At 40.8% G+C, this 21,514-nt stretch overlaps 2 protein-coding genes across 2 annotated transcripts; one reads left to right on the top strand and one right to left on the bottom strand.

Moving 5' to 3' along the window:
* Positions 1-3,567: 3,567 nt before the first annotated feature.
* Positions 3,568-6,810, bottom strand: LOC308149030 (uncharacterized protein; the record flags this gene model as incomplete). Its single annotated transcript, XM_080520661.1, has 3 exons — positions 3,568-4,685; positions 4,796-4,835; positions 5,785-6,810. 3 exons carry the CDS (start codon positions 6,808-6,810, stop codon positions 3,568-3,570), a joined length of 2,184 nt encoding a protein of 727 aa, XP_080376787.1.
* A 2,522-nt stretch (positions 6,811-9,332) lies between these two features.
* On the top strand, positions 9,333-20,895 carry LOC308132266 (E3 ubiquitin-protein ligase AMFR-like). Its single transcript, XM_080499289.1, has 14 exons — positions 9,333-9,483; positions 9,915-10,221; positions 10,304-10,396; positions 10,505-10,669; positions 13,129-13,281; positions 14,497-14,537; positions 15,529-15,661; positions 15,756-15,889; positions 16,006-16,116; positions 16,235-16,434; positions 16,527-16,630; positions 16,985-17,119; positions 17,283-17,473; positions 18,760-20,895. The coding sequence occupies exons 2-14, from the start codon at positions 9,967-9,969 to the stop codon at positions 18,914-18,916; spliced, it is 1,872 nt and encodes a 623-aa protein (XP_080355415.1). The 5' UTR covers positions 9,333-9,483; positions 9,915-9,966; the 3' UTR covers positions 18,917-20,895.
* Positions 20,896-21,514: the final 619 nt, after the last annotated feature.

The raw sequence follows: 21,514 nt of genomic DNA on the forward strand, positions 1-21,514 counted from the left end.
TTTCTATTGAAGAAGAGATGCAACAAAATGCTACTTTCTATAGACGTGGCTCTTCAATCAAATTCGAAATCACTGAATATATTTAATAATATTGTAAAAATAATGTCATCGTGAGATTTGGAAATGATCATATCCAGTTATATTTTTGATTTACAGATCTTCCTGATTTTTACTGTATGTCTTTTGACATCCAACAAAAAGATACCATATATAGTCCCTCCCACATTGAATGTTTATACCCTGTCAGAAGTTATGTTCATTGTTCTCATTACCCGCTCTACTGCCTCTTTATTGTACAAAGAGATGATAAATTAACACGTAACATCTCAAAAAAAAAAGTTCACTGACTCACTGTGTAAAATGGCACAACTGCATTATTTGCACAGTTAAAAAGGGAACCAGTGAACACAGCCATATGTTTGTGAGGTTTACCTGTTGATATCTAAAATGTAATAAATGATCAATATTGTGGTAACCTTTAGCTACATTTTGACTCATTCAACAGCAACGACACTAAAACCTTTAGCACCATTTAAATTGAGCAAGTGAGAGAGACTACTGTCAACCATTCATACTGAACAAATTTACAGCATCTCTGGAACTCACCATGGATGGCGTTGAGAGGAGGAAGATCACTTGCAGGAAGATGTGGAACACGGAGGCTAATAGTCTGAGCTTTACCATCAGAGGGTAATCACCAATGCCATGCCCCTAGAGGCCCAGCCTGCCATCCGGCAACCAGCATCATTCTTATGGAAAGGGGAGGAACTGCCGACCAACTGATCGCTTCCAGACTCAGGTCCACAGAATGCGGCCCGGGATTAAGAAATGCAAGTAGACCTAAATCAGAGGCTCACCTTCCCACCTGAAATTGCAGGGCCCACCCTGCACCCAGAACTGGTCCTTTGGTCCAAATACTGTCAACATGTTTTCATTGTTCAGCTGACAGGTATACGTGCTTAATACTTAATGCTTAAATGAGGAGAAACACACTATTTAATTAACGTCACATGTCCTTACTGGTTGGCGGAGTTTTCACAAATCTTTGGCTCATTTCCCAGAATACTATGTATTGTTTTTCATGACACTCCCTTCTTTACTTCTTTGCTCGCAACGAGCCAGCACACTGTTGTGAATGCAAGGCTATTTCTTTTGTTCGTTCACCTCTTTTCACTCTGGTAAATCCCCACCAATCCACCAACCTCAAGCACAATTCCTTGTATCTTCTCCTTGGAGTGGGACCACTGTTTCCTGTCAAACTTGTCTGATTACTGGATGGACACACTGGAAAATGCTTGAGCTGAAATCCTAGACGCATCATGATATTCCAAAACAAAAACAGATAAAGAACATTTGTCTTTGTAACGTCACGTCATGTGCATGCTTGTACAAGTGGCCTGCTCGTTGCACGGGAGCGTAAGGGTTTCTTTCAGCAGGTATTATTGGGAAGAAAACTGGAGTAGCTGTATTATCCACCCCTGTGCCCAGAAAATAACTAAATTTGGCATAAACCCCTACTATATCAATTTACCTTTATCATGATGTTAAAGTATGTTAAACATACTATTTGTGAAATGTGTGTGTGTGTGTGTGTGTGTGTGTGTGTGTGTGTGTGTGTGTGTGTGTGTGTGTGTGTGTGTGTGTGTGTGTGTGTGTGTGTGTGTGTGTGTGTGTGTTTTGAACAAATTTTTTTTTAAATCGTTTCTATGATACAAAAAGTCAACATAGCACCACAACAATGTGCAAATAAAAGGCAAAGGCTACAATTAGCAAACACCATATTGCTGATGCTGCTACAAATACAACCTGCTTCCTCATTCTGTGAGAAAATGTCTAGCATGTCTCAATGTCAGCTCTGTCTTATTGTGTGATCTCATCTTTGTCACTCCCTTTCTTAGCTATAATGTTCTCCTGTAAAAAGAAATACCTTACTAATATTCAAAATATCGGGCAGATTGATGAGTGCTGCCATCATGGGTTCATCTGCCACTTCATAATATTCTCTATTAGCCAAATGAGTATTGAAAACAAAGATCGGGAAAATCATTACAAAAGTGAAAGTCAGATTTCTGCCACATTTGAATTGGATTTTCTTGTAATTTTCACTGAAATGTTTCTCATCCAACTGGTTTCAGTGATAATGAGATAATCCACTGAGCAAAAAGTGGTCCAAAACATTTCTACACACCCAGAAGACATCTTCAGGATATAGAAATGGCAACACATTATTGACAGTGAAAGAAAAACATAAAAATCGCTAATTGTTTTTTAATGCTTTGTATATTTAACAAGGGTTAATCTATGTGTGACTGAGTACAAGTCAAGAAATGTAATGGCATTGGTGTAGTTTAGTATTTCAGAGTAATAATCTTCAAGACTGATATGGCGTTGATTTATAAAAATGATGAGCAGATGGTCGTGGTTGTTGTGGTTGGCACTCACGGGACTTTCCATGTGGAGTTTTCATGTTCTGCCTGTGCATAACTTTTCTCCAGGCATGTGTGCCTTGCTGTCCCCCTTAGTGATCTGGGATTGGTTCCACCACCCAGGTCTGAATAAAACATCATAGAATATGGCTGGATGGATAAACATATGTCATATACATCTGTCACTGCCCTCTACTGGTAGCTCGCTCACTTCAGTGGACAGTCACACCCGACATGACCGTGAAATGAACTTTTCAAACCATAATTTACCAAATAGATTTTAAACTACTTGTATGTGGTAGTTTTAGCTTAATAAAACTCTGACAAACATTAAGACCTGATTCCGCTTTTTCCTGCTCAGCAAAGGAAACACACAGTTTTCATTTGGCAATCTTTTCATTGAGAGGAAGTTGAAAGAATGACTGTTGTCTATAGGGGGACACGGGGATGATTCTTAGCTAATCTGTCACGAGCAAATACCAACTTTGTACTTATTGTAATTTCTGGATCATATAAAAGATTTAAGAATAGGGTTATGGATGATTTTTGAAAATCTGTGCTACCTGAATTCACACTCATACTGTCAGAGAGTGTCAGGGATGCTATCTTGTTAAAATAAAACGACAAGAACGAAAACGTTTTTGGAGTCTTTATCAAGAAAACCCCAACTGTAGGAGAAATTAGCACATGTCCTCAAACCAAAAAATGAGAAGTACCCTGAAAACAGTTTCTTTTTCGCATTCCCACACTCACATTCTCAATACCATCATCTGAACAATTCCTCTTTGTTGGAATTGATAAACAAAAGAATCCACCTTTATCACAAACTTCATATTGACATCTTTTATTTGTGTGTGGTATTCCATTTAAAAATATCATATGATGTAAATAAAGAATAGTAAAGGAGATAAAAGACATATAATAGAGTATTTGTATAAATATATAGTCACATTAAAAAAAAAAAAAGCATGTAAATGTAATTGGAATTTTACAAAATTGCACAGGCATTGCACAGAAAAACTCAGATATTACAATAATTTCTTTCAAAATTAGTTTCATTTTTGTTCATTTCCTCTTTTTGGGAGAAAACAATACCCAAAAATATCTACACTTCTACACACAGCACAAACAGTGTCCATTGTCAGGAGGGACCATTTTCACACATTTTTATCAGTACGTTCATTTGGTCTTTTGACTCGGACACACAGTGAGAGCTGTTGGTTTGATTGCTGTGTCTCTTGGAAACAAAGGACACCTCTCTGTTGCCCTCACCTGGGGAGGTGCTGGAGATGTGGCGGAAAAGCTTCTGAATGCCAGTGTCTCTCAGAGAGCTCCTGAAAGAGCGGGCTGCGAACATGTAGAGGATGGGGTTTATTGTGCTGCTGATGAAGACCATGGCTCCAGCTACAAGGGCCATGGTACTTCGGGCACTTTCCAGACTTTCCGCAGCGTCTCTGAACGAGCTCTCAGTGGCCAGGATGATGAGTGAGAGGATGTTTCCGATGTGATGAGGTGTCCAGCAAATAGCAAATGCAATCACCACGCTGGCAATCAAGACGGTGGACTTGCGCTTAGATTTGAAGGTCATCTGAGTAATCCTGCTGCACAGGCAGCCATAGCAGACGACAAGGATGGCAAAGGGTAGTATGTAGCCGACCAGTGTCTCTAGCAGCACACACACCAGTTCTTGGGTGAGGGAAGTGTACTGGCGGTATAGACAGTGTTCTTCATCATCTTCCTTCTCGACAACCTGAGTTAGGATGACAGGAATGCTGAAGAGGAAGGCTGCAGTCCACAGAGCCAACAGTACTTTATTTAAAGCCTTTTTTCTCTTCCATTCCGCTGAGGCGAAGGGATACCGTACAGCCACAAAACGCTCCACGCTCATGAGGGTGATGAGGAAAACGCTGCTGTACATACAGGCGTTGATCATAAAAACCATAGCTTTGCAGCAAGCCTCTCCAAATACCCAGGAACGGGCCAGGGAGTAGATCCACAGAGGCAGGGTGATGAGCACCAGCAGGTCTGCAGCAGCCAGGTGAAGAATAAGCATCACAGTGTGGGAGCGCTGCTTGACATGCCTCAGGATGGTCCAGATCACCAGCAGGTTTCCAGGGGCTCCGAGCAGGAAGGCAAGACCCAGGATCAGGCAAACCACAACTGTTCCACCACTGAACTCCTCAGGGGCCATTTCCTCTAAAGAAGACTGCTCAGCTGAGAGGTTCATGCTGTGAGTGTGTGTGCTGACTGTGGTGTCTGCTTGAATAGAAAAACAAATTGCTGTACAAGTAAGTCTTCACTTCCCTTTTAGGTATAGACTGAACCGGAAAAGGGTTTCCTCACAGGGCTTTTTTTTTTTTTTTTGAGACATAGAGATGATTCATGCATGCGCCACACGTCTATTTTCACCTTAGGTCACGGTTTAAAGAAAAATCTTACAGAGATTGAAACAATAAATGACCATACTGCCTAAAACAGTTATTGGAATGCAACTATATAGATACAATTAATGTGTATGAATATCTTTCATAATATTTCTCTTGGTTGTGAAACAATACTGATTATCTATCAATTGTGACTATTTGTTGTCCATGTCCTTGTTTTTTCTGTACTGCTGATTAAAAAAAAGTTTCCCAAACCACCTAGCTGACAAAGTTTTATATTCCTTGAAAATAACCAATATTTTTATATGTGTTTTTGCTGTTCATGGTAGAAATGCTTTAATTGATAATTAGTGTGTCAACAATTTCAAAAGTGTGTCAGGTAATGTTCTTGAGGGATTTTCTAAAACTACAAACCTTATATTTAACAGTTTGATTGCACTTACAGCTTCAAACGATCATCTGATGCTTTTCTTTGGTTCACTAAAGTTATTTCTAGGAATGTATGATGGGAATTAAAATACTAATGTAAACATCGGTAAGACATCCTTTGACCACATCTGGTCTTTCACAACAGTTTCAGTCTAGGAGGAAATGGTTGCTCAGTGTTCTATAGAATATCTGCACGATGACAAAGAAACTGTGGTTTTATGATGAGGGACAGTAAAAGATCACTTCACTTTTCACCTTTTCACCTTTTCATCGATCTTGATTTTGGTCACAGGCAAAACAGACCGCAATGATTTCTACACTCTTAGCCAACATTTTTAAATTGACAATAACACTGTTGTAATTATTCATCAAAAAAACCAGATCAGCAAAAACCTGATGAACACAACTCCATAAAAGGATGAAATGTGTGATAAAAAAAAATTAAAGAGACAATATTGCCAACATTATATCATCACAAATAAGCCTTGATACATAAATGCAGCAGACAGAGTTCATTCTTCCATCATCTCAGTTTCAGGATTCACAGTGTTTGTTTCACACAGGCAGTCAGACACCAGCTCTTCATGGGTGCTTGCTGCCCTCTGGCTCGCCTGTTGTTGTAGTGCCAGCTCTTTTAGTCTGTTTGTGTGAACGGCCATTTCTTGGAACAGTCTGACCAGTGGGGACTCTAGCAAACTTCCTCGTAGGCGTCTTGCAAAAAGAGCATACAACACGGGGTTGACTGAGCTGCTGATGAAAACAAGGGCACCAGAGCCGAAGACCAAACTCTCCGGTACGCAGCGATGCTCCGGACCTGATCCCAGGATGCAAACGAGATCGATAACGTTGATGATGTGGTAAGGCAACCAGCACACTGTGAATGCAATCACCACAGCCAGGATTAGAGCCATGGATTTTGGTTTTGAGTTGAAGCTCATTTTCTTGAGCTGTGCAGACACTCGACAATAACAGACACTGAGAGTAACAAAAGGAATTACAAAGCCCCCCAAGGTCTCCAGACAGAGGAAGATTATTGCATGAGTCACGGTGCCAAATTCACTGTAAAAACACTGCTGTGTTCCATCATCTTCATCCAAGGTCTGGGTTAGCAACGCAGGCACCCCTAAAAGTAAAGCAGCGAGCCACAATACTACCAGACACCAGTTCATAACTCTCCTGTTCTTCCAGCGCAACATAACAAAAGGATGACAGATGGCGAGAAATCGTTCCACGCTCATGAGGGTGATGAAGAAGATGCTGCTGAACATGCACACATTGATAATGTACACCAAGGCCTTGCAGAAAGCCTCGCCAAATACCCATGTGTGCACCAGCGAGTAGATCCACAGAGGCAGGGTGATGAGGACCAGCAGGTCTGCGGCAGCCAGGTGCAGGATGAGCACCAGAATGTGGGAGTGCTGCTTGACGTGTCTCAGGATGGTCCAGATCACCAGCAGGTTCCCCGGCGCTCCAACCATGAAGGAAAGGGCCAGGATCACACAAGCGAGGGCCATCGCGCCACCAGACTCCTCAGGAGCCTCCGAAGGAGACGGCTCAGCTGAGTGGTTCATGTTTGTAAGCAGCTGCGCTCACAGTTGGGTCTGCACAGAAGACAAAGTGCTGCAATAGCAAGGTTTCACTTCCCTCTAAAGATGATCTAAGCATGCATGAGGTTTTTAACGTGACAAGTCATTTCAGACGGGAATCTTAGCTCATCAGGAAGCACCACTTACAAGAAAGTGAACAACTCACTGACATCTGCTCTTAAGGCTGTGGTACAATTTGTATCATTGACATTTTAGTGAGGTTTGGATTCCATTCAATTCAACTTTATCTCTATAGCACCAACCACAACACAGTCAGGGTTAATGGTTGTATTTTAAATGTGTCATTCATGTTCATGTCTTGATAATCATCTATTTGTCATGTACAGTATATATGACAAAATAAATCAGGGAATTGTTTTGGTATAAAAGGTGTTGATTATTCATTTTCTCAAAGAGTAAATCAATGTTAAACCCTTAGCTATTTCTAACTCAAATGCTTTACTGTATTATGTCAAAATGAACATCCATTGCCTAATACATCACTGTCAACTGCTCTAGGTATGTAAAATAACTGGTAGGCTATGCGTATGGAGTATGAGTCCACTTTGCTTTCCTTCCTCCACTTGCTACTTCAAAATCTTGGACTGTTTGCATGTATAGCAAGACACAAAAGATGCTGATCAACAGAAACAATAGGCAGAAAGCTGTGTATCAACTCACGTTAATGTGCTATATCTTGACTTCTGCCAGCGGAGTCGATTTGCACGATAAACATAATTAAATACACTTTGAATGGTCACACTACCTACTGCATAAATCCAAATGAAAACTTGGACTCGTTTCAATTTCCACCTCAACTTTTACATTACAATTTGTAAAGACACTCCCCCAGATGTTAACTTTGGACTTTCTGTCAATGCCATTGAATGGAATGAAGACATATCTAAAGTTAATGATTGTCAGCAGTGAAATTTAGTGCAGAGCACTGAGTGGTCCTATCATGACAAAATGTGACTGCATAATGTCTTTGCGCCACACAAAATGTACAAAATGTTTGAAGGATTGTTTGTTTGAAAATCAGTTTCAACCATTACTTTGACTCTAGGGAGATAACTAGGACCAGAGCTACCTACGTTCAGTTTGCTTTTAGTTTAAATATGTGTTTTTTTATTGATTTTATTGCTGTTTTGTGCTACACATTAAATTTGAGCAAAACTGCGTTTGCCATTTATGATTTAACTGACTGAAAAAACCCTGCGTGTGTCACAATATACAATGCAAAAGCGAAACCAAATATTTTTAATAATTAACAGGTATTAATTTATTGAACTCCTCAACTACAGTACCTGCAAGATAAACATGTAGATTAGATTAGATTAGAAGCTTTATTGTCATTGTACATGGTACAACGAAATTGCGTCAGGATGTAGTCAGGATGATTACGGTCCACCGCAGATTTACTGAAAGATGATGCTGTTTAGCATCATCTGTCACTTTATTTAACTTTGGGTTCACAGGTCATTGGAGCTGATCCCAGTTGACTATTGAGGAAGGTAGGGGACTCTGGCACATGTAAAAAGAAAATCCAGCATGTTAGTTATTTAAAATTATTGATCACCAAATGTATGAAAAGATTGAATAAATAACAGATTTTTTTTTATTTCAAACATGTAAAATAAAGAAACAAAGTAAAAAGGAATACATCAAAATGAGTAAAGCAGACGTTTCGGGGATAGCATACTCCGTATATGCCAATTTGCTGTACATGTACGAAACGGGATATGAGGACCTATAGACTTATTTAATCCTACCCCTTTACATCTTGTCATTAGTTTTCTTTTATGTTGCACAATACGTTTTATCTTAATAAACTAGCAATGTAATTATATCAATACACCGAGGTGTCTATATCGACAACTTATATAACAGCACACACAAAGATCAACAATCAATGTGACACTGCAGTAAACCAAGGAGACCAACACTATAAAAATAAACATAAAAAATACCTGCAATTATCCAATTAGTATACATTTTTGATTATCATCAGTAGCATAATTTTATTCATATATCAGTTCAAAGAAAAGCTGAAACATAACACTGTCCTGGTTGGTCACATCTGGACTTCATATGTACAATGTACACTCCTATTGTATGATCCTTTTTTTTTTTTATTATTATTGTAGCATAGTATGGGATATTTTTCCAGTGCAATTTTTGGGATTTATTTGGAAACACTTCAAGTCATCGATCGTTGGATGATGACAAATCATTCCAGAACATTTAATGCAATTCAGATAAATAGGTTTTAAGAAAAGTTAGGAAAAACATACATACATACATACATACATACATACATACATACATACATACATACATACATACAAACCAATAAATAAATACATGCAGACAAAACATAATTTTCGTTGGTCAAGGTAATAACCCGAATATGATTAAATTATGTTATATTTTAATATCATGTTGCATATGTTGCACTGCGTCTTTAACGCCGTGCTGATGACGTCACTACGCAGCGCAAACAGCAGCCTCTCGTCAGTGTCAGTCTGCTGCCTGCTCCGTCAAATAAATACAACGATGGTGGCAATCACCACGTCCTCGGTGCAGCTGCTCTAAGAGTACACCTCCCAACACACCAAGGAGCGCAGGATACTGTGTTAACCACATCTGTGACGAGCTGTAAGTGTTGGGTTTGATCCAGGTCTTGTGTTTGGTGCTCGCTAACCAGCTAGCCGTGCAGCTAACGCGAGCTAAGCTAGTATTAGGTAACGCTAGTCAGGAAGATAACTCGTTAGGGGCGTGAACTCCTGTTAGTAATGTGGTGTTTTTAAAGCAGAACTGGTCAAATAAAATACCTGAGCCACGCTATTTCATTCCTTATTGGCTGATGTCATAGCACTCGACCACAGACTGTTTGGTGCCGGACTAATTTGTACGCTTATCGGCTCCGCTGAGCCGAACGGAACTTGCGGTAGCGTCGGCTGACAAACCGACATTCTGAAAGCCATCAAGCCCGACGAGTTTACCCGAAGCAATCACACGTCAATTTGCGTCATCCACGACCGTGTTGTGGTGAAATGAAGCCGGCTAACTCGCTTCTCTCTTCTCAGGTTGTTGGTCTGACACTGTCAACAAGTGGAGGAGTGCACCGTAAGCACTGCGATGCCTCTGCTGTTCCTGGAGAGGTTCCCCTGGCCCAGCCTGCAGACCTACACTGCCCTGAGTGTGGCCCTGCTGGCTGGGAGCATCTTCAGTGCCTACACCACTGTGACCGACCCTGGGTTCGGCTCTCTAGAACCTGACGAAACACCAGCTCCCTCTGGAGTGGATATTGAACACATAAACAATGATATTAGTAACACAGAATTGGCCACAACTGTCCTGTGGTATCTTGTCACCGACAGTCTCTTTGTATGGGTGAGCATCGCCGTCCTCTCTTCTCTTGTCTCATTATGTAAAAGAAAGGCGATAACCAGCACTTTACTCTCTGTCATCTCAGGTGTTGGTGAACACGTTCTGCTGCTCCTTAATGTTGATTGCTAAAATGATTCAGTATGTGGTGTTCGGTCCACTCAGGGTCAGCGAAAAGCAGGTAGGTGTTTTCGGTGGCACTTGAATTAAGAACCAAAGACTTGTTCATCTCCTTAGTGTAAACCTGTTAGCGAAAACATGACCCCTTTGCTCTGTGTTGTCTCCGTAGCACCTGAAGGACAAGTTTTGGAACTTCATCTTCTACAAGTTCATCTTCATCTTTGGCGTGTTGAACGTGCAGACGGTGGAGGAGGTGGTCATGTGGTGTTTGTGGTTCTCCGCCTTGGTCTTTCTCCATCTCATGGTTCAGCTCTGCAAAGACCGTTTTGAATATGTAAGTGTCTCTGTCAACAATGTGTCGTTTTACATATTTTAATACCCTGGAGTATTTTTCACGCCAATCATGAGCTGGATCAGCGATGAGGGCCTTGTTTACGATTAATCACTTATACTATCTATATGCAATCATGAGTATTGCATTTGTCTGGCAGAAAAATGAAATGGTTCAAGCGGAAATGCTCTTTTTTACTGGTGTTGGCAGTGTTGGCAGCCTTCACCAAGTCGTTGGGTTGCCTTGAGCAGCCACAGCCAGTGTTGGTCGCTCCCGATGACCCTCAATGCTTCAGGCTCTGTTTGGCTTTCACAAATCCTATTTTCAGTGGCACATTTTACCTTGTCCTGTTTGAAGAACTAATGCTTTCATCTCGAACTGAGGCTTCTGAGACTGGGTAACATCATTTACTCTATTGTGGAGGTTGGAATAGTTACCTCAACTAATGATGCTGTGCACATGCCAGAAACATTTTTTTTTATTGGCCGATAACCTGCAAAAAAAAAAAAAATGGAGCATCACTTTATGTTGTGAGGTAATATTATGGCAAGCTCAGGGGTCATAGGTATGATAAGTCTTCTGAAGGAGCTGTATCGTGCTAAAGGACATGGTTGTCACGGGGAGCTTCACCTTATTTGCTCATGTAAAGGGAAGATGTACATCCTAGTTTGTGTCAGAAATGGGAAACTGGTATTTTTTACAACATTGTCACTGATGCAGATGCAAGCTGTTAAGTGCCTTCTGGACTCATTGTAAATGACCTCTTTGCCATTATTTATGTGCCAAACCAGCACATTTACATTTAGTTTATTTGATTTTAATGTAATATTGTAGTGCTTTAATACTTAAAGTGAGTGGAGCTCAGTTTTACTTCAGACAAATGGCCGTTTCAGTGTGCTGTGTGAACCCAGGCTCCTCAGTGCATGACGTTGAAATGTGGGCAGCCCATAGAAGATAGGTCATGAGGCCAGATTTCAAGCTTGTTGCAAAGGCTGAGCACAAATGTAAGAGTGACTCTCCACTGTTGGGGGGGGAAAATGACTTTGAATAACATTTGATCGACAATCCCTCCAAATGTCCATACCGACCTCTGAAAGGTGTGCTGAACATCCCCCTAAAGCCTGACTTGTAACTGTATTCTTTTCACTCCGGAATCTATTAATAGAGTCCCACACTGGTTTGACTGATGCAGTTGCTGTCACTACATCGGCATGACCCCGTATCAGAGTGTGCTTTGCCTGTTGGGGAAAAACAGAATATCAAATTCAATCATATCCTTAACGACTTCAGAATGACACTGGGTTTGTATCTTAGTCCTCATGTACTGACTTACTGTCTGTATCTGTGGGTTGTATCTCTGAGGTGAAGATCACGCATGCAAACTAAAGAGCGAGAGTGGGTATTTGTGAGTTGTTATTGTGGGCGTGTTGAACCTAGTGATAAATACAGAAATTATGAAATGTGTTTTGATGTCCTGCAGTGCTTCTGGAAAGTCTTCACAGCACTTCACCTTTTTCACATTTTGTTGTGTTCCTGCCGTATAACCAACATAATCAGTATTCACAGCCTTTGAAGCTGAGAATTGAGCTCAGCTCACTTCTGTTTCCACCCCTCATCCTTGATGTTTCTACAGCTTAATCAACGTCGGCTTGTTGTAAATTTAGCTGATTTGACACGATTCCTGTATATAAGGTCCCACAGTAAATGTCGGCGTTCAAAGTCAAAGGGATTGTTTGTAGACCTCTGAGAGTCAGGATTATCACGAGACGCAGGTCTGGGGAAGGGTACAGTATAGTTTCTGCTGGTTTAAAGATCCCAATGAGCACAGTGGTCTGAATCATATCTATATGATGCATATCTATAAAAGCAAGAAGTTGGAAACCACCAACCACACTTCCTCGAGCAGCCCACCCGAGGTTTACCAAAATGGACACGGAGCACTTTCAGACCATGACAAACAAAATTTTCTGGTCTGATGGGACATGTTTTGAACAGTTTGGGGTGAATGCCAGACATGATGATTGGAGGAAGCGAGGCACTGCTCATCACCAGGCCAGTTGAATCACATTAAACACCTCTGGAGAGATCTGAAAATGTCTCTGCACCCAAACTTCCCTTTCAACTTCACGGAGCTGGAGAGGTGCTGCAAGGAGGAATGGGCCAAACTGTCCAAAGATGGGCAGGAAATAACTTCCGCATTATTTGTGGTTTTCTTTACATTGAACCAAGCAAAGGCGAATGCTTCTCTGGTGTGTAATTTCTACATAGCAGGCCAGCTTTCAGTGTGGGCCTTCCCACAGGCATGCTGATGAGCTTTACTCCAGGGCTTTGTTTTTGCTAATCCAGCTCTCCTCTTTACATGAACAGTAATTTGGCTCAATTAGTACTCCAGCCACACACACACAGAAGAAGAAGAACGCCAGTGGTACTAATGAGTTGTATCTTTTTTTTCCCCCCTGCAGCTGTCCTTTTCCCCATCCACTCCTATGAACAGCCATGTGCGAGTGCTTTGTCTGCTGGTCTCTCTGCTCCTGGACTGCTGCGGCCTGGCTGTGGTGTGTGGTCTGCTGGGCGCTTCACATGGCATGCACACCCTCTCCTTTATGGCAGCAGAGGTGAGAGCCTGCAGTCACAGCAGCATAGACGGGATGGACAAAGGTTGCGAAAAAACATGTTTTGTCCACTGTACACACGATGGTGCTTCTCGGGCTTTAGCTTTGGTGTATGCCCATGTATATTTAAGCTATGGCTGGGTAAAACAGTAATACATTTGAGTAAATTTAGAATTTACTTTTTTTTTTTTTCAACCGTTTTAGTTGTTGATGTATATCTCTGATATATATTGTCAATACTTTCCTCAAAGAAATTTGTCATCACACACAAAGTGTGTTTCCAGCCTTTATATTTTGTGGAACAAAACCTGGTTTGTTGACATTTTAGTGTCACGGAAACTCCCAAAGACTCCCGTTTGTACACTCGATCTTGTGAGATCCCGATTCGCGATAGTTCAGTTTCACAACATTTAACACTATTCTTGTGGCTTGAATACTTCATTGAGAATTTCTTGTTTTTTTTTTTTTTCTCAGCTAAATCGGTAAAATGTTGGTATTTTCTCTTGAGCTGCCGTGACGCCATCTCTGATATCCCAGAAACCCATGCGGCTGGTTTCTGAAGTTGACGTCCGTTAGGAATTATAAACATAGTTTGATGGCTACAAATTTTGGTGTGATTGTAAACATATCCACTTTGGTGTGATCGATGTCGGCAACTGTGGGTTTGAAATGAGTTGTAATGGTCTTGTTTTCGTGTATTGCTTTATTCTGTGTGCAGAAGTGAGACTTTTCATGGGAAGTATATGTGAAAGATACTTTCTGGTCGAGTAACTTTTAAGTATTTTTCAATCCCGGCCTGCAGAGATGCCTCGAGAGGTTAACTTTGCCCACAGCACCATTTTCTTCACCACTGATCACATTTTGCACTATCAGAGCTGCCTTTTGTGAAACTCAGTCACACTTTGACGAGATTGCTCTGAAGCAGAGTATTATGTTGAAAAAGAAAGGATTAATGATTGGATTTACTTTGGGTGAATTAGTTTCAGCTTCCTCGTGTTGTGCTTGTCTCAACAACATGACCTTATAATCAAGTGTTTTGACGTTACTCTTTTGAGAAAACACAAAAGCTAAATAATTGAATGCTTTGCTTCTTTGTGTGAACTGTTATTAGATCTATTTTAATTAACAAAACATAAAGCAAGTTAGGTTTTCGGGCGTTTTCTCATAATTGGCACTGGTCTCTAATGATTGCATCATCTTCATGTGTTTCCTTGTCAGTGTCTGCTGGTGACCGTTCGCACTGGGCATGTCATCGTGCGGTAAGTCTCTTTAAAGCCTCATTATCTAAGCGTACACAGACACACACTGCAGCAGCATGGACGACATGGCCTGTGCAAATTTAGCATCAAGGGCTAATCTTGGTAACACTTATTTGTTTTCCCTCTGATGCTATTAGCCCTAGTGTGAAAGGTTTCTTTTTTTCTCTGACAGGATGCGCATATTCACCTCTAATGTTAACCTTTAGTTGAGAATTAAAGTGGCTGTCACTTAAAATGAAAAGAAGAAGCATCACAAATTATTTTTAATCCAATGAATACCTTTATACTTCAAAATGCCGACTGGGGCTATATCTCGACTGGCAGTACAAAAAAAATGAATCACAATAATGAGCTAAATTGGACCTACCTGTAAATTATTAATAGATATTTCCAAAATGAAAAAGACACCTTCAAGCATTTTCAAAACCTTGGAAACATTGGTAAAAATGGTTGTCGCTTGTGAAACATATAAGACTTGAATTTGTCAAGGAAGTGAACTGAGGCAACATAGATAAAGCTCCTCTTTATGCAAGATAATCCACTTTTAATGTGTTGTTAATTGTAAGAACTGCTATAAAAACTTGTTCAAACTAAAAATGGGGGCGAATGCAGATTCTATTTTTAGTACCAACTTCAGTTTGAATGAATTGTTGTTGTTTTTTCTTCAGCTGCATGCTTAAAGCTATTCCACAACAAGATTAGTTTGTATTGATGATCTACCTGGAAATTAATTCTTGTTGGTTTTCAGTTAGATCTGCGTTTTTCAATTTGGTTTCATTACTTTTTTACCCGAGCATACTGGCACAAATGTCAAATCATCAAAAGCAAACATTCAAAATTATTCATTTGTGTTCCCTAAAGCCTTGTCTGTGTATAATGTCTGTCCTCCCTGTGTGAATCTACTTTTTTTTTTTTTGCATGCCATTGTTTTGTGCAGTCGTTTTGTTTCCCTCCACAGACCTGAAATATAATTTTCTGTTGCCTCCCTCAGGTACTCCATCCATCTGTGGGATTTGAACCACCCAGGGACTTGGGAGAGTAAAGGAACGTATGTCTACTACACCGACTTCATCATGGAGCTGGCGATGCTCTTCCTCGACCTCATTCACCACATCCACATGCTGGTAACCCCTCCCACTGACGAGCTGTCTGATTACGAGGCTTCCCCTCAGAGCCCTTTTAACATCTCACCTTTTCTCTCTGTGTTTGTGTCTTTAGCTTTTTGGTAACATCTGGCTGTCCATGGCGAGCTTGGTTATCTTCATGCAGCTGCGGTATCTTTTCCATGAGGTCCAGCGTCGCATCCGCCGACACAAGAACTACCTCCGTGTTATCAACAACATGGAGGCGAGGTGATTTGAGCTTTTATTCTGTTGTGTTTTCTGTTGTGTTCTATGGTTATCCCGCTGCAGTGTTTGTATGTATCTATTGACCGCCCATATTTGAATATACCGTGGACTCCGGACAGATTCTCTGTTGCGACTGCAGAGGAGCTCGCTGCGAATGATGACGATTGTGCCATCTGTTGGGATGCCATGTTGACGGCGCGAAAACTACCCTGTGGCCATCTCTTTCACAAGTAAGAAAGTAGTGGGTTTCGTTATTTCTACAGTCTATCCAGGGACATTTTAGGAGTTTATCTTACCAGAGGGAGGATGCCTTGGCCTTCTAATAACTTCAGCGACTTTACTCTTCAGCTCTTGTCTCCGCTCGTGGCTGGAGCAGGACACGTCGTGCCCCACGTGTCGGACGTCGCTGAACATTAACGGGGAAGGGAGCCAGGCCAGAAGCCAGCAGCCGGGTGGTGGTGGTGGTTTGGAAGACAACATCGGCCCGGCCGGGGCCGCTCCAGAGGCCCGACCACATAACCAACACAATCACTTCTTCCACTTTGACGGTGAGCCTGTTGGACACAAGCCTCAGCAGTCGCTCCGCACTAATCGGCCGTGTGCAACATTGAAGTATAAACGCCACATAATCTATTTACAGGATCTCGCATTGCCAGCTGGCTGCCCAGTTTTTCAGTGGAGGTAATGCACACGACTAATATCTTGGGCATTGCGCAGGCCAACAACTCCCAACTTATGGCTATGGTGAGTTCATATTTACAGACAATGAAATGATTGACATTTTTAACAATTGTTTTTTGTATACAAACAAAACAATTCAATTTTGTTCTACTTCATTTCCATAACTTTTCAGGTATAAATTCATCATTCTTGTCAATCAGTTCTCTGTTAACATAATGTGTTTGATCTGTGTATGTTTATTTGACTTTCCCAAAAGTATTTGGTTTGCAGAAATGTAATTATTAAACCCATACATTTAACAGAACTATATTAATCTTTAAAAAAAAAGGAACATATTTTTCATCTTGACTCGCTGTGTTGTCCGTCCTTAGTATTTGATGTCTCTTCTGTTTTCTTCCTCTGCTCTCTGGCCATCAGGCCCATCAGATTCAGGAGATGTTCCCTCAGGTGCCGTCCTACCTGGTGATGCAGGACCTGCAGCTGACCCGCTCTGTGGAGGTCACCACCGACAACATCCTGGAGGGACGCATCCAGGTGCCTTTCCCCACACAGGTCAGTCAAACGCCAACGCGATTCTCTGAAGTATCTTTGGGTAAACGGCGCTTTAGTAGTTACTGCAACACTTGGGTCACAGTTTGTCTTTCTACCCCGTTCAATTCCCTAAACTTCTCTTGAAAGACAAACTTGGCGTATTCTTTGCACAATCCTTCCTCAGGCCATAGAGCGCGGCCCTCTGCAGGTGAACGCTGCAGCAGACGAGCAGGCGGGGCCCAGCGGAGCCGCCGAGCCGGGTCTGGGCGAGCCCGACAACATGGAGGCCCGAGGAGGTCGCTTCTCAAAGTCTGCCGAAGAGCGGCAGAAGATGTTAAAGCAAAGAAAGGAAGAGTTGCTCCAGCAAGCACGCAGGTCAGTCCTTCATAGGAAGAGATGTTTGTGTTCACCAAAAGGAAATTGAGGTCAAGAGTGTCGGGAGACATTGTTCTTTTTAGTTCAGATCAAATTTCAATTTGAAATTTTTTTTAAATATTTTTTGAATATAAACCAAAAGACTATGATTGTTTATGTCCATCATAACACGGCAACTTGCAAAAAGAAGTAACTGTCAAAGGAACAGAATGAATCATCTATATGTTGACATGTGACTTTAGAGGTTTGCTTACCCAAACATAGAATTTTAGAATTTCTGTGGGTGTAATGATGATTTTCCTTTTGGCATCGGATTGACAAATACAGCTTCAGATTGAAATTTGTGAGTCTAATGTTGACAGAGAGTACTCTTCATCAGCTACCCTTTCAACACTGCTTTAACAATGGTGGGTTAACGCTCCAGGCAGATCAGCAGTACACCACGAGGCAAACACAGAGCAGTCACACGCACTCGGAATCATAATCACACCTTGGGGGGGGGGGGGGGGCAATTTGAGAGACGCCACTAGACTTCAAGTTTGTTATTTGATTGGAAGGAAACCAGAGTATCTGCTTGGAAAAAAAGCCAGGAAACTCCACACATCCTGGACTCCAACTGGCGACATCGGGGTGAAAGTACAGACCACTACACGGTCTTCATCTCTCGTTAGATTGATGAATGTTAATGCCGTCCTTTCCAAAGTGCAATGATCTTCATCTGTAAGAAACAAATACAAATTTGAATGTGGCCTTCCTTTAAAAAAAATGTCTTTACAAATGTATTAAATATATAAACAATCTCAAACCTTCATAGCAAATCCAGTTGATTTTGACTTTATGCTTCATGATATTCTGGGACCTGAATGACTGATATGATGAAAATGAGTTTTATTTTTATATACACACACACAGTAGAAACTCTGAGCCCGTCTTTCAGGCAACATATTACAGTTTATGGAATTACTGTGTCATATAAGTATCACATGAGTAGCCTGAAACTGCAGTTTAATGATGGATTGTCTGCTGAAAAACAATTAAACTAAATCAAAACAACTTATCTGACTTATTACCCGAGGAGCTCATTTGTATCGGACAGTGGAGTCCCACAAATGTGGGTTTGTGCATCTCGGCCTGCCTCGCTCCTCCACCCCTCGTCATGCTCTCTTCCAGCTGCGTGGCCTTTTATTCATCAGGAGATTTCAGCTGAAACCTGCAAGTGAAGATGATATTTTCAATGCTCTTTCCGTTGGATTACAATCGCTCTTGTTCTCTGCGTTTCCCTGCAGGAAGTACCTGAACAACGGTCCAGAGGATCAGGATGAGGATTTGCCCGGACTGGAGGAGGACATGCTCCAAGATCTGGACTCCAGCGTGCTGAGACGTATAACCATGGCGGCAGCCGCAGAGAGACGCATGCAAAACCAACAAGACCCCGCTCCCTGATTTACACGTTGGGTTCAGCTGAAGAGTCCGGGGGTCATCCTGTGAGACACTGACAGAGCTATTTCAACCCTCCCTCATTCGGTGTCGTCAACGGTCACCACCTATTTAAAACTAATTTAAAAGCGTTGCAAACGTTGACTTTTGGACTGCCTACAAAAAAAGGTGAGACTAAACATGTAAATGGCCTCTGCATCACTGATTCCAGTATTGTCAGCATTATCTAAACTAATGGGTGCAAGTAAAGAAAAAAAAATGCAAGGTTGCATTGCCCTTTATTTACGTGCCACACTTTGCAACGGCCCGATCATATAGACTGTCACTGTCTCATGATTCAAACTGGGTGTCAAACCGCAGCATGCTTCGACATTCAGAAGATTCAAAGGATTACAAGCAAGCAGTTGTGTTGTAAGAAGGCTCTGAAGGAGAGAAAGTGTCATTACAAGTCATTACACAGTGAACAGGACAATTTTCTTTCTTTTATCAGGTGTTTTTTTTTTTTTTTTTGCTTTGCTCACAGAAGAAAACTTGATCATTAAGGAGAAGCTCATCTGTCTGTTTTCTTTTTTTGAGTTTCAACTGTGAATTAAGTGTAGGCAAAATAACATTTTTATTTCTTACCTCAAAGTAAGAGAATGTCACTTTAGTATTGTTCAGCCTTTTTGTCAAATATGAATGTTTCTATCAAAACTAATGCTGCAAACAAAGTGTTTTGGACCCACGTGGGTTCTTCTGTATTTAGTGTGTCACATCACCCATTGCAAACAGTTTGCATTTTGTTATTCAACATCGGGGAACGTGGGCTCGTGTATTTTTGTTTTCTGGTTTTGGCACCTTGAGGTGCGCAGAAAAAAAGAGGATGTAGTGCATTTTATACAAGGTCGATGGGCGTTTTCCTCTGTGTCTTTCTTAAATTAACTCTTTGCTGATGAGCAGTAAAGCATTTTTTTTTTCTGCTGAGTTTGGGGGTCTTGGTCATCCGTGTGTATCATAAGTGTGTATAAAGTGTTAAGTCTGCAGAAGCTGGACTTGCTGCATTTTAATTTGAATATGTTTCCCCCTCATTTAAGAGGCCTCTTCAGTTTTAATCACGAAGCAGCTTGTTTAGAAATGTTGACGCCTCTTTCACATGCAGAAGAAACACTAAACATTTTCAAACCTTCACAGCAAATCCAGTTGACTTTGACTTTATACTTCTTGATATTCTGCGACCTGAATGACTGATAATCTGTATGATGAAATGAGTTTTATTTTGCAGCTTGTGTCCACTCATCGAGGGGTGCTAATTGCAAAAATCAAGCCAGCGGGGAATATAATCACCCTCTGCCTACACACCTTGTTCCAATTACGTTTGACATGAATTAAAAAAAAAATGGGGGTTTATTATTAAATTCCCAGCAAATCTGTAGCTGGAGACATATCAAAGGACACAACAGAAGAGATACTGCTGTTTGTTGAGCATGTTTGGGTTTCTGTTATTACAGTGCTACGAGCAGTTTGAGGTGAGCGCTGCATGAATCTGAACAAGTGCTTTTGTTTCCTTCCACTTTATCCCAAAGAAAAGCCCACAAACTTTCACTGAAAGCTAGAGTTGTGATCTTTATAGTGCGTTTGTTTTTATTGCTCAAACTGGGTTTTGGGTGTTGTTGTAGAACCTTTGATAGTGGATTTAGTTTTTAGATTTCAGTAAGTCATCAATTGTGGAGAGAAAAAATGAGAAAGGGGTTGTGTTTTCATTTTCAGTTTGTCATTCAGTGACTGCAGAACATTTGAAATCCATGGTATATTTTCCTATTCGTGGGATACCTTTCATAACCATTACTTATTTAATCAAAATTGAAAAACTTTTGGACTGAGCTTTCCTGTATTTTTGTGCCTAAATCGAAAATGGTTCAGTTATGGATAATTTCTGTAAATCTAGTTTTTGTAAAATATGTTAATACAAAACACTCAATAAACAGCTTCTACAGCTTTTTAACGAACTGGTTTGTATTTCCTTCTTGCTTATTTCTTTAAGAGGAGTAGAAGTGGTCAAACACCACTTCTGTTTCTGGTTTATACACCTGCTGTTCTTACTGCTAAAAATGTCAGAATTTTGACAAACAGGTTTCAATAGGAGGAAGTTTATTTGTCCAATAAATTGGCTGTAAATGTGTGAAATAAAATATTTGTTGCAGTTGTATAGAGGTTGCACGCTAATGCAAAAATGTGCTTTTCCATATGAAGGAACACATTTCTAAAATGTCTCCAGTAACTGACTGGCTGGACTTGTATGTTACTTACCAAATTATTTCTTTGTTTATAATTAAACATTCAGCACCATATCTATTAATATAGTGTAGTTAAATTTCAACAGCAACTAAATTAAATGTCGTGACAATTACTGAAATAAAAAACCAGTATATATGACCAGGAATTAACAAACGGAGCATACGCGTTCTCAGAAATTCATAAAGAATTTAAATGTGATATTGATATTTTTTTTCAATAACAAAACTGGCATTTAATGAGTGGAAATCCTGGAAATAATTGTGGTTTTTGGTTTTATGATCAATACTACGGTTGGAAACTTGGGGGGAAATGTATTCTAATATTTATATT

The sequence above is a fragment of the Blennius ocellaris genome (genome assembly GCF_963422515.1).
Source record: "Blennius ocellaris genome assembly, chromosome: 1".
Lineage (NCBI taxonomy): Eukaryota > Metazoa > Chordata > Actinopteri > Blenniiformes > Blenniidae > Blennius > Blennius ocellaris.